The sequence below is a fragment of the Mandrillus leucophaeus genome, unplaced genomic scaffold (assembly GCF_000951045.1).
Source record: "Mandrillus leucophaeus isolate KB7577 unplaced genomic scaffold, Mleu.le_1.0 Scaffold83, whole genome shotgun sequence".
Classification (NCBI taxonomy): domain Eukaryota; kingdom Metazoa; phylum Chordata; class Mammalia; order Primates; family Cercopithecidae; genus Mandrillus; species Mandrillus leucophaeus.
In genome coordinates this window covers 1,796,922-1,809,578 of record NW_012109030.1, presented here as the reverse complement: position 1 = coordinate 1,809,578, position 12,657 = coordinate 1,796,922, and the positions used below count along the sequence as shown (strand labels likewise).

At 35.6% G+C, this 12,657-nt stretch overlaps 1 protein-coding gene across 1 annotated transcript in view; it reads right to left on the bottom strand.

The window, feature by feature from the left end:
* FAM188A (family with sequence similarity 188, member A) overlaps positions 1-12,657 on the bottom strand; it is an 87,985-nt gene that overhangs the window by 46,427 nt on the left and 28,901 nt on the right. The window contains exons 6-8 of the mRNA XM_011968108.1: positions 12,027-12,141; positions 9,350-9,423; positions 8,430-8,509 (exon numbers count right to left, since the gene is read on the bottom strand). Coding sequence (XP_011823498.1) covers positions 8,430-8,509; positions 9,350-9,423; positions 12,027-12,141 — 269 coding nt within the window. The remainder of the gene's footprint in view (positions 1-8,429; positions 8,510-9,349; positions 9,424-12,026; positions 12,142-12,657) is intronic.

Genomic DNA, 12,657 nt, shown 5'->3' with positions numbered 1-12,657 from the left:
TCGAAGGAAATGCTCATTACAGCATTGTGGATTTCAGATTTTCAGATTAGGGCTGCTAAACCGGTAAGGAAAAATGCAAATATTTCCAAATCTGAAAAAAAAATCAGAAATCTGAAATGCTTCTGGTCCCAAGCATGTACTCCACATTTGCAAAAAATTCTAATTACTTTGATTATATTCTTGTCTTCTTTGCCAGAATTAATTTAATATCTTTTATTATCAGAGACGGGGTCTTGCCATCTTGCCCAGGTTGGTTTCAAACTCCTGGCCTCAAGTGATCCTCCTGCTTTGGCCTCCCAAACTGCTGAAATTAAAGGCACAAGCCAATATGCCCAGCCTGATTATCTTATAAAAGAGAATGATACAAATCATGAAGACTCATTCAGTTTCTGACCGCATTTTTAGGAGTTCCACATACTAAGTGGAATATAACCAGAGAAGCACCAAAGAAACATGATATTTTTTGGCCTAACTATAATATCCATTTCTGTTTACTTTTTAATTGACAAATTAAAGTTGTATATATCTATGGTGTACAACATGTTCTGAAATATGTATACATTGTAGAATGGCTAAACTGAGCTAATTAACATATGCATTATTCTATGTATGAGTCCATCATCTTTCAATTAGCTATGCATTGGACTGGCTGTTAATACTGATTTTTTATAAAAACAAAACAAAACAAAAAACCCACAAAAAACTATGAAACTTCTGGGTTTCTGCATTACAAGAGTTGACTCTTTCCCTATCCCATAAAGAAAATAATAAATAAAAATAACCATCAAATAAGCATACAAAAATACTATGGACAAAAATAATATACAAATACTGAAGAATTCCTTTAAGATAAAAAAGAGACCATGAAAAAATTAATCTCCAGAAAATCAAAATCAAAGAAAACTTTAGCTCAACATACATGTAACGGTACAAAATGAAGATGGATGGCAGGTAGAGAGGAAACAGACCACAAAAGGATTTGAGAGCCTTAGAAGGAGTTTGGATTTTATTTTAAGTGCATAGGGAAGCCAGCCATCGAACGGTTTTAAGGGAGAGAGAAACATGATCTCACTGAGTTTGAAAAATATCACACTAGCCACTGTGAAAGAACGGGCAAGAATACATTTAGTTTGATTACTTCTATTGTGCCTTATTTCTGTTCTATTGGAGAAATAAAAGACGGTTTCAAAAGCTGGGGCAGAATGAAGTATATGGATTCAGGACCATATAATCTATATAAAACACTAAGTAATTTTTACTAAAGAATGTACAAAACAATATAGTTGGGAAAATAATATTGTGAAGATATCATTTCCTCAAAATAACCTATAAATACAATATAATCAATCCAAATCTTCAAAGATGTCTTAAATCCGGAACTTGAAAAGCTGAGAGAAAAGTTCAATTGGAATAGATAATGTAGAAATGACTATGACAATTTTGTAAAAGTATAATGTCAGGAAACATGCTAATGAATATCGAAGTATATTATAAAACTATGTAATTGTGAAGTTTTGCATAAGAAGTCACTAGTAAATAGATCAGTGGAATAGAAGAAATAAAAACATGTAAATATGGAAAAACGTGTCTAACAAAAAATGTATTTCCTATCTGTGGAGAACTGACTGGAATTAGGACATTAGATAATTCTTTGAGAAAAAGTCAAAAGGCAGATCCCCAACTCATACCATTCATAAAAACATAATCCAGATAGACTAAAGAGCCAAACATTAAAAAACAAAAAGCCCACAAAAGTATTCTTGGAAAATACTAGAGAATATTAGTTTAATCTTGGGGTGGAGCCAGGCATGATGGTGCACATCTGTAGTCTGAGCTACTTGGGAGACTGAGGCAAGAGGATCACTGGAGCCCAGTTCAAGGCTGCAGTGAGCTATGACTGCACCACTGCACTATGGCCTGGGTGACAGAGTGAGACCCCGTCTCTAAAAAATGAAAATAAAAAATCTGGGGGTGGGAGACACATCAAACTGATACAACGGGAGGAAAAAAAAAAAGGCCAAATAGAAGCCATATAAAAAAAAAGACCAAATGATTTAATCTCATAAATATGAAAGCCAGTCAGACACAGTAGCTCATGCCTGTAATATCAGCACTTGGGAAGGTCGAGGCGGGCGGATCACCTGAGGTCTGGAGTTCGACACCAGCCTGGCTAACACGGTCAAATCCCGTCTGTACTAAAAATACCAAATTAGCTGGGCGTGTTGGCATATACCTATAATCTCAGCTACTCGGGAGGCTGAGGCAGAAGTGCTTGAACCCAGGAGGCAGAGGTTGCAGTGAGCTGGGATGGCACCACTGCACTCCAGCCTGGGTGACAGAGTGAGATTCTGTCTCAATCAATAAATAAATAAATAAATAAAAGCCTTGGGTATAAGAAAATATATCATTAACAAAGTTAACGAGAGAGAAGGCTGGGTGACAATACTTGCAGCAAAGGTCAAATAGAGAAAGAACTAAGAGAATTTATAAATACCTCCTAGAAACCGAACAAAAGAAAATAGCTCCTTCTCCCCAAATGCCAAAAAGATGGGAAGAGGAAATTCACAGAAGAAGAAGACTAAAAACTGACAAACACATGCAGAGATGATCAAGCTCAGGCTCAACGAGCACCAGAGAAATGTCAATTAAAACAGTCTATCATTTGTCAACAAACTGACAAAATGTTAAAGATGGACAATTCTAAGTGTCAGGCAGGATGCAGAAAAATACAAACTCTCCTACACACTTGAAAGAATAAGTTTATACTTTTACCAGTTGATAAAGCAAATTTTAGAAGGACATCTGGCATTATCTATCAAAATTTAACAGCTGTTCCTCAAGAAGTTAAACCTTATGAGTTACTGTATGACCCAGGATTGCAACTCCTTGGTCTATGGCAAAGAAACACTAAAATATAGATCTCATAAAAACCTGTATATGAATGTTCCTCACAGCATTACTCATAATGGCCGAGTGGAAACACTCCACATGTCCATTAGTTGGTGAATGAATAAATGTGGTACATTTGTGCAATGGTATGTTATTCATCAATAAAGAGGAGTGAAGTACTGGTACATGCTAAACCATGGTCAACGTGAAAATATTATACTAAGTGAAATCAATCAGTCACCAAAGACCAGATAATGTATGATTCCATTTCTATGAAACAGCCTGAACAGGCAAATCTATAGAGCAGAAAGTAGATGAGCAGTTGCCAGGGCTGGCGTGGAAGGAAGTATAAGGAGTTACTGCTAATGGGAACAGGGTTTCTTTTTGGGATGATAGAAATGTTTTGAAATTGATTGTGATGATGGCTAAACAACTCTGAGAAAATATTTAAAATACTGAATTGTACATTTTAAATGGGTGACAAGCATATGTGAATATCTCAACAAAGCTCTAAAAAAAAAAAAAAAAAAAAAATTAACAGATGCCTACAATTTCAATATACGTTCTACTTTCAGAAATCTAACCTGTAGGTATATATACTTAAATATATACGGAAATACTTATATACAAAATATGTTTACTACGGCAGTTTCTTAGAGCCAAAAATGGAAACAATCTAAATGTTTACCATAAGGAAACAAGGCAAAAGACAGACTAGGAAAAAAATACATTTACTGACATCAGACATACATTCATTCAGCATTTACTGGACTTATTTCCTGCTCTGACAACATAGGAGGAGGTAATATAGAAAGAAAAATTATAATTAAATTGTTACCAGTTGAAAATTCTTAGGCAAGTTGCTTTACCTCTCTAGACTTCAGTTTCCTTCTTTATAACATACGGAGTAATACTTTCCTTGAAGGGTTGTTGTAAAGATTAAGATCCTATTTCTAAAATGCCTACACTGGCCCATAGAAAAAACTTAGTTTCCCTCAAAAGCCTACGCACCTCATTTATAGAAACAAGAACATGTACACAAATAACTATGATACGAGGTGTAACAGAATGAAGCAGACTGAGGTAAAGCACCATATATGATCAGAGGGAGGAGAAAACTTTTCCTGCTGTAGGGGTAGGTGGAGAGACATTAAGTAGGAGTTAACATTTTAATGGAGCCAGATGGAATGAGCAGGAGGACATTTGGGGGAAAGTACCATTAGCTGTCTGAAAAGAGCAGTGGTTCTTAATCCTGACTACACAGTATCACTTGCTTAAAAATATATAAATGCCCAGATCCAGCTGAGAACAATTCCATTACAATCTCTAGGTGGTAGGGCCTAGGCATGTGATTTTAAATTTCTCCTAGTTAATTGTGATGTGCAGCCAAGTTTGAGAACCAGTGGATTAAGGCACTGGATTTGTGAAGGAGACTAGTAAAAGATTATAAACATAGGGTTGAGTAGGAACACAGACGCTCTTGAACGCTAAGAAGCTGAAACTGTAGTTGGTAAGCATTAGCAAGAGAGTCACGGAAGGCACTGAGCAGAGAAATAACCTAACAGGACATGTAAGACAAAATCATTAACCTGTCAGTTTGTAGAATATACTGGAGTGGAATGACAGATAGAAAGCTATAGCATGATAGTCTAGACAGGTGAGAGTAATGAGACCACAACAGACTTGGCAAAGGAAGAAAAGAAGAGAGCAGCTAGCATTTCTGTGCTTGTGCTAGGCAGCGTATGTGAATATGTCTATTTTTAACCTCAATGCACAGGTAAGAAAACCGAGGCTCAGATAACTTAGTAGTTTGCCCACAGTCAAACAGCAGAGGCATAAACTAACTGGTGCAATCACCACTCCCAAGGTCTCTACTTGTTCCACCATGGCGCAGCGTCCTGCAGTACACTTGGCCTCTGTGAGAGAAAATTCAAGAATGGAGAATCTCGAGGACTCAGCAAGTCATTAGATACCTGACAGTAAGGTACAAATAACTAGCAGGTTTTCAAATAAAGCTTGTTGAATAAATTAACATCAGAAACATTATGGCAAACTGCGTAACAACCTTTGCCCTCGAGTGTTTCAATTTTCTACAAAGGGCAGTTACAACTATTGATGATTTTAAATTTCTCCTAGGTAATTGTGATGTGCAGACAAGTTTGAGAACCAGTTGTTCAGAGTGCTCATTATGCAGCAGTGGCAAACATGTGCTGAACAGTGTTTAAGGACTTGATGAATATCTTTTTTGCCATTTTCTCACCTCATTCTAACTATCCTGTGATAATCATTCCCATTGGAGGATGAGAAAGAGGCACTGAGTGAAGTATCTTGTTTAATTCCACAGTTTAATAAATGGCACAACTGAGATTTCAACCACAGTAGTCTAATTCCGCACAGCTAACATACTTAATCATTATGATATACTGCCTCTTACACTACATGTTAGTCTTGAGTGCTATAATACATACGTGAGATGGCATGGGAGTTTATCTTATTTAAATTCCACAGTATACCTGAGAGGTAGGTATCTGCCCCATTTATAGAGAAGAAGCTGAGACTGAGATTTTAATCCAAAGATTCCTGTCCGTGGTACAGAGTTAGTAAATGAGTCATGCAGTGTGCCACTTTCAAGGAGAATGAGGGGTAAGAAAACGCTATGATTTTAGCAGGTAGTGAGGTCTTTGCTTTAGAAGAGCAAATGACACAGATTTCAGATCATAAAGAGTAAATATTTTAGTAATGCAGGCAAGGAAATTCTGCTGGTAAAAGGATGGAGAGAAAGAGGCTTTGTTGTCTGGTCATTACACATCACGGTTTTTGTTTTAAGCAGCAGAAGCCACCTAAATTTTGTGTAGACCAGGGAAGAGAGTCACATTTAATAGAAGAGACTATAAATGGAATCAACAGTAACTCTGGAAAGATATATAGTTCTTCTAAAACAGGAAAAAAGAATATGGTGAAAAAAGACAACTTGAGATTCTAAAGTCGGCTGAGAGTGAGTGGGCAGAGGTAAAGTTAGAGACAGATAAAGAGGAGAAGGGGTTTGAATCCACTGCCTTAAGCAGCTGTAGATAAATGAGTTATAAGGAGTAGAAAAAAGGGTTACAATGTGCAGTCAGCAGTGAGAGTTCAAATGAGTTAAGTAGGATTAATTTACAGTACGCCCAACCAATAAAACTGATAATAAGGTTTCTTTTCTAGCAGTAATCACCAGCCTGGCAGCGGGAGAGAAAATGTGTCCTATGTGTTATCTCGGAAAAACCAACAAGTTCAGTGAAAGATAAGTGGGGTATTTTTCTCATTTTTAAGTTTAATGATTGAAAACAGTTCGCTTCAAGTAAACATTCCAAAATGCAGGAAATATACCCGATTTTCTTTTCCAAGTTAGCTATTTCAAAGTTATTGCTTAGTTTGGCTTTTAAACTACACAGAAAAAGGGTCCACAGCAAGATGACAGTCTTGAAAAGCATTATTTCAAGAAACAAAAACGATGTATGTGTACATCTCAAGAACTGAAACTGATAATTGACTAATACATTCTGTAAAGGAAGTAACGATTTCACGGCAAGAGCTGCCTAAGGAGCCTCCTATTCCTTTTTTCTTTTTTGAGATGGAGTCTCGCTCTGTCGCCCAGGCTGGAATGCAGTGGCACGATCTCAGATCATTGCAACCTCCGCCTCCCGGGTTCAAGCAATTCTCCTGCCTCAGCTTCCTGAGTAGCTAGGACTACAGGCGTGCGTCACCACGTCTGGCTAATTTTTATATTTTTAGTAGAGAAGGGGTTTCACTGTGTTGGCCAGGCTAGTCTCGAACTCCTCACCTCAGGTGATCCATCCACCTCGGCCTCCCAAAGTGCTGGGATTACAGGTGTGAGCCACCGCATCTGACCATGGAGCCTCCTATTCTTGAAACCTCATTCTGACTGTTAATCCTGCCAATGAAAGGTACCTCATCTCAGTCTACGAGAGGCTGGGTGAGGAAAAGCCGAGGGAGGCAGAGGAGTATTCCGGTTTGGGGACTAGGATAAGCTATCGAGAATCCGGAGAATGCGTGGAAAGATGAACCACACTGATGGGTACCAAGTGTGAGACAGAGTGATGCGCTAAAGACAGTGTGGGAAGGGTCAGGCCAGAGCACACAGTAAGAAGCAGCAAGGACAGAGGGTCAAGTGGGATGAGGCACCTCAACCCAAGTTCAGCAAACACCTATTGCTTCCCTAATCATATGAGATAAGATACCTGAGGGTCCAGAAACAACTGGAAGAAGAAGAAAGAGGGGAGTGTGCAGAAGCCATCACAGGTGAGAGCGAAACAGAGAGACCTAGAAAACCTGTATATTACCCAAGAGAGACTGAGATGAGACTTTTTTTCACTGACAGGATTAAATGCTTTCAGCTATGAATCAGAATAAGGGCTGAAGAACAGGATAAGCTCAATTACAGAGAGCTGAGCAAGATAATTTGTAGTTTTCACGAATTTCACTGTTTAAACTCTGACCTTTATTAGAAATCAGCAAAACTTGGTTCTCATTCTAACCTCACCACTAAGTAAATAATTTTGCATATGAATTAAATAAGAAGTGACCTTAGTTCTTAAATTTCTTAAATAGTAAAATGGGTTTTACTGTGGTGCTTTTTAATTCTGAAGTTTTAATTTTAATGATTTTTCCTTAATATTATACCCTTTCATGTTTCTGTTAATTAACTACACATTTCGGAATTAGAGAAAAATTCAAATGGAAGATCATGAATCACTTCAATGGGAGCAAAAAGTGGTAACTATTATTTTCTCAATTATATTTGCTCTGTTTGCCTATAAGCTCTGAGAACTCTGGAGCTTCGTGTCCTATACTACATACTTCATGGAGGTACACTGTGGTTACTCAATTTAAGTTAAATGAATAAATAAATGAATTCAGACTGACCCAGTAATAAACTGAAGGCAATTTTATTCAGTTATGTATCAGCTCTCCTTAATGGAATGGATTGGCCAAAATGGGATCCATTTCAATGTGCCTGGCAACACGTGAAGCCACAGGAAAGAAGTAATTGAGACCAGAAATGGAAGTGGTAGTGGAAGAGTTGGTAGTTTAAAAGTCTCAGACAGTATTAAATTTGCTCTGTGTTTTAAAGTATGCACATTAAAAGTAACATAGGCAAAAACCCAAAGTAAATATTTCACATCACCAGGCTTTGTAATGCTCAATTTTAAGCAAAGACTGCAGTACTATCTCTGAATAAATATGCACTGTGTTTATATATATTAAGAGTCATAAATCCCAGTTTTATACCAGAGAAAATGAAAGGCTTGAGAAGTAACTTGACTAAAGTCATACATTTGGGATTTGAACCCAAGATCGCCTGGCTCCAAGATTAATGGTCTTAACATTATGGTGCCTTGAAAACTGTAAAGGATTCTTCTAATTAGAAAGCACTTAACTTCTAGGTAATGTAGAGCCATTAAATAGATGAATAAAAATCAGCTGTATTCTACTGAAATATTATTCATCAAAGAGAGCAACATAACAAAGAATACACTTACTCATTCCTGAGCACTCTCTGTCACCATCCCATACATTAGAAACAGCATGTCCCGTCAGCAGGAGATTAATTAAACTTTGGCTATTAATAAATATTAAAAAGCAATTAAATATGAATATAACTAGTTGCCAAATCAAACAATTCCTATAGCAAGGTATAAAGTAATGACTTTTCACATTAAATTATGTAAGAATTTACAAAGTTAGGGAAAACCTTACATGTTCCATTTTATATATTCGGCCTTGCTAAATGTATCACTAAGTATATCAGCACAATGGTATTTATTGTTCTACATATTCACATACATTTAACAACTTTACCTAACATATATTTAAATGGATAAAAAATGATAGACTAATAATTTACTTAATATTTACAATCTTTAAAAATGAATATATAATTATTAATATTTTGTCTTTGATGAAAGATACATAAATTTTCATCTTTGAGGCAGAAAGGTCTAAAAAGGACTCATGTATTAGAGTAGGTTAACTATCACTGTTTCATTGACTTTTGGTAAAAATAGCCATAAAAAGCTTGAGAAGGAGGGTGGTCCGAGAGGAAAACTGGGAATTTTTTTCTCCCAAGCAGAGAAGCATTTACAAAGATATAATTATTTCTAAGTCAAAATGAATAAATTTTATCATTAAAAAATCATAAATGAATTCGTTAAAATACCTCCCCACTGTTATCTTAAAACAAAATATTTGCCACAATAAATACAACGCATACATAAAATGAAATTAACATTTCATACATCAAGCAAACAATGCATAAAACAAAGAAGTGCTCAAATCCGTAGATGTTATACTGTTAACACCACTGACAAGCAAAATTACCTGACTCAGTCATGTTTTATCGTAAGTCAGGTTTCTAAAAACTAGAGTTCACATGAGGAGACAAGAGATTTTAGTTAATTACCTGCCATGTCCATATACAGGATCTATCAAGGGTTCACTTGCATCTTCAATTTCATTTTTTATGTTTTCAATGCCCTAAAGAAACAAAGAACTCATTGACTTATTTCAAAAAACGAAAATGAAAATTATGATAGTTTAAAAACTGACTAGTTTACACTATAAACTAATACAATTATTTAAGTAACTTTTCTACCATGAGTAACTCAGATTTGAAGTGGGGGGACATTTGAGATAACTGTAAAAAGTAGTTCCTCAAATATCTTTTATTTTCTTTCATGGGTTCTATATAAAGAACACTCATGGATGAAATATGTACTGTTGGTTAAAGGGGCAAGGAGAGAGAATTAACTTTTAATCAGAGAAAGGAGAAATTATTTAATAAATGAATTATTTAAAAGTTAAATGAATATTAACCTGTTAAGGAAACTGATTTTTTTTAGATCATGTAAAAACTTATTGCAGTAAATACATACACACATGAATACTGATAGAGATATAACATTAAATAACTTGCATTTTAATTATTTAACTGGTACATAAAATGGACGGTTTACTTCTGATTGTAAGTATTACTTCACAAATATTGGTCATTCAAATGTATACTTACAAAATGCAAATTAGAAGGCCAGGAAGTGCCTTCTTTTATTAAAAACCAATTTCCTGATATTTTCTAAACCTCCAGAAGGGCACTCAGCTCCCAAAAGTTCTAGATACTGGGTAAGTACCAGAAGACCTACTTATTGTAACCTCATCAATTCCAAAAAGGACAAAGATAAACTGCCATTCATTGTTCTATTCACTTAACTTTAGCCGTTGGTTCTATCATTTCTAAGAATTAAATAGATGATTAATTAACAACCAAGATTTTTTAATGAATGACTAAATCTCGCAGGGGGAAACAAAGAAGCATGAGCTCTTGCATGTGCCATCCTCGTAAACAAAACAAATCAGGCTATGATAATGTCAAGATGAATACTATCAACAAGCGACACAATCACTAATGAGGAAGCGGATATCATTTTAAAGACCAGGTCAAGGAAGGACAACTTGCATGATAATTTATTGTCTCTAAAGAAGAAGAAACAGGAGATATCAAACGTTTTGAGCATTATAAAGTTAGAGAATACTGAACAGTCAAGAAGAACTTACAAGAAACCAGTCATCTTAGATACCACTATCACTGCTACTCCCAACATCTACACAACTAAGCACTTTTGGTTCTCTTATTTATACTTAATAATCCAAATAAGTATTTATTTACATTTCTAAATATGCTCCCTTTCTTTTCCACTCCATGACCTGTCCTAGTTTAGGCTTCTCTTATTTCAATACCCACTTTTCTAGTTTTCCTGACTCTAGTCTTGTACTACAAACACCAACTCTTATCCATCACAACTCCCTATCCCAATTTAATACATCTTTTATTAACAAAAAGATCTTGTCACTCCCTTGTTCAAACTTTTTACTGTGTTCCAATTCTGAGCAGATGAAACCTACTCTTTGCACAGTGTATGTAGAAAGGCCTTCATACTCTAAGTCTTTTCTTACACACGTGCCCAGTCTCATCTTCCACAATTGCCTCCCTGGTGTCTTATGCTGCAGTTAAGGCTCAACTACTTAGAGCTCCCTAAACCTGCATTATACCCTCAATGCCTTACACTTTTATACTTGCAGTGCCCACTGCTGGAAAAAATTTCCTCCAGCTTTTCCACACAGAAAACTTGCCCTCATGCATCAAGGTCCTATCTCTGTCAGATGGTCCCTACTAGAAACAGTGTGCCCTTGATTCCATCTAATAGGTTCAGACAGAACACCAAACGCCAAAACACACTGCCATAATGGAATTATTAATGTGTCATTTTTTTTACAACACTAAATACATATCACTAAAAATGTATCCCATATTATTAATATAAACATAGTCCTTAGCATAGAGTCAATGCTCAAAAAACATTTGTCAAATAAAAGAAGTCTGATTTCAGACATGATAGATATAATAGGATAGTCAACTGAGACTAACACGTTACTAGAGCTATGAGACTGGTATTTGGGGAAAAAGAGTAAGGACTAGAAAGGGACATACTGGAACTATTAAATAGCTATTTATAAAGGTAACCTGAGTAAATGATATATCCATAAAAGGTATACTGGATCCAGGGAAGAAAATTTCTGGAATATAAAAATTTAGAGGAGGAGAGAAAAGAGCAGGAGGTAACAGGTAAAGAAGGAAAGGAAGCTATCAAACAAAACAAAACAAAGTAAGAATCGTGAGACGTTACAGAAAGAAAACTCAAACAGTGATTTATCAAAAAAAAAAAAAAAGAAAAGAAATCAAGAAAGGGAATGAAGGTCAAAAACAGCTTTCAGAAGGGGTTAAGGGGTCAAGTGCTACACGGAAGGATCAAAGGAAACACAATTTGGAAGAACTGACAGCATTTCACAATTAGAACATTATTGATCATCTCTGTAGTCCAAAAGAGCAGAGGTGAAAGTAAGCATGAAACTGCTTAAGTAACGAGTGAGTGCTGAGGAAACAGAAATTAACTAATTTTCAGCGTAAAAGATTTTTATTCTAAGAATTTAAAAACAGCATCAGGAATAAGATTACTCATCACGGCAGGAAAAACAGCACTAAATAACATTAATCAAAGGCAGAAAAAGCATTTTCTTGAACACACCTTTGTCAGTAATACAGAATACAGAAAAAGCAATACTCCAAATTTATTTCCCCACATTGAATATTGGTCCAAGACAGCATCTTTTAATTCTGGTAAACTTCTGAATGATCTTTTTCTGGGGGAAAAAAAGAATTAAGTATTGGTATCATGATGAGGTTAACTACATTCGTAAAAGGGAAAATTTTTAAATTTTCTTATACATTAAAACATACACAAACAGGAAACTTTTGGGACGTTTCTAAATTTTTCAAATACAAATTTAGCCACTAAAACCAAAAGCTATTTCTGACAACTATCACAATATACAATATGTATCATTAAGAAAGAACACCTACTTGGCAGGGAACCTCTTCATCTCTTAGGTGAACTGTCTGGCATCAGTAAATTCTTCAATAATATACAGTTATTTAAACAATAGAGTGGCCTTCTTGTAAGAGGGGGTAAACACAAAGAACACTTCACTTTTTAAATCCTAGAAATTACCTAACAAATATCTGAATGCCAAAGATAACTTACATTTGCGGTTTCTTTTAAAAGAAATTAATGTTACATTTTAAACCAAATGCCACCCATAATTCTATCAACATCCATCTTTACCTTTAACTTTGTAATAAAAAGTTTAAATGCTCTA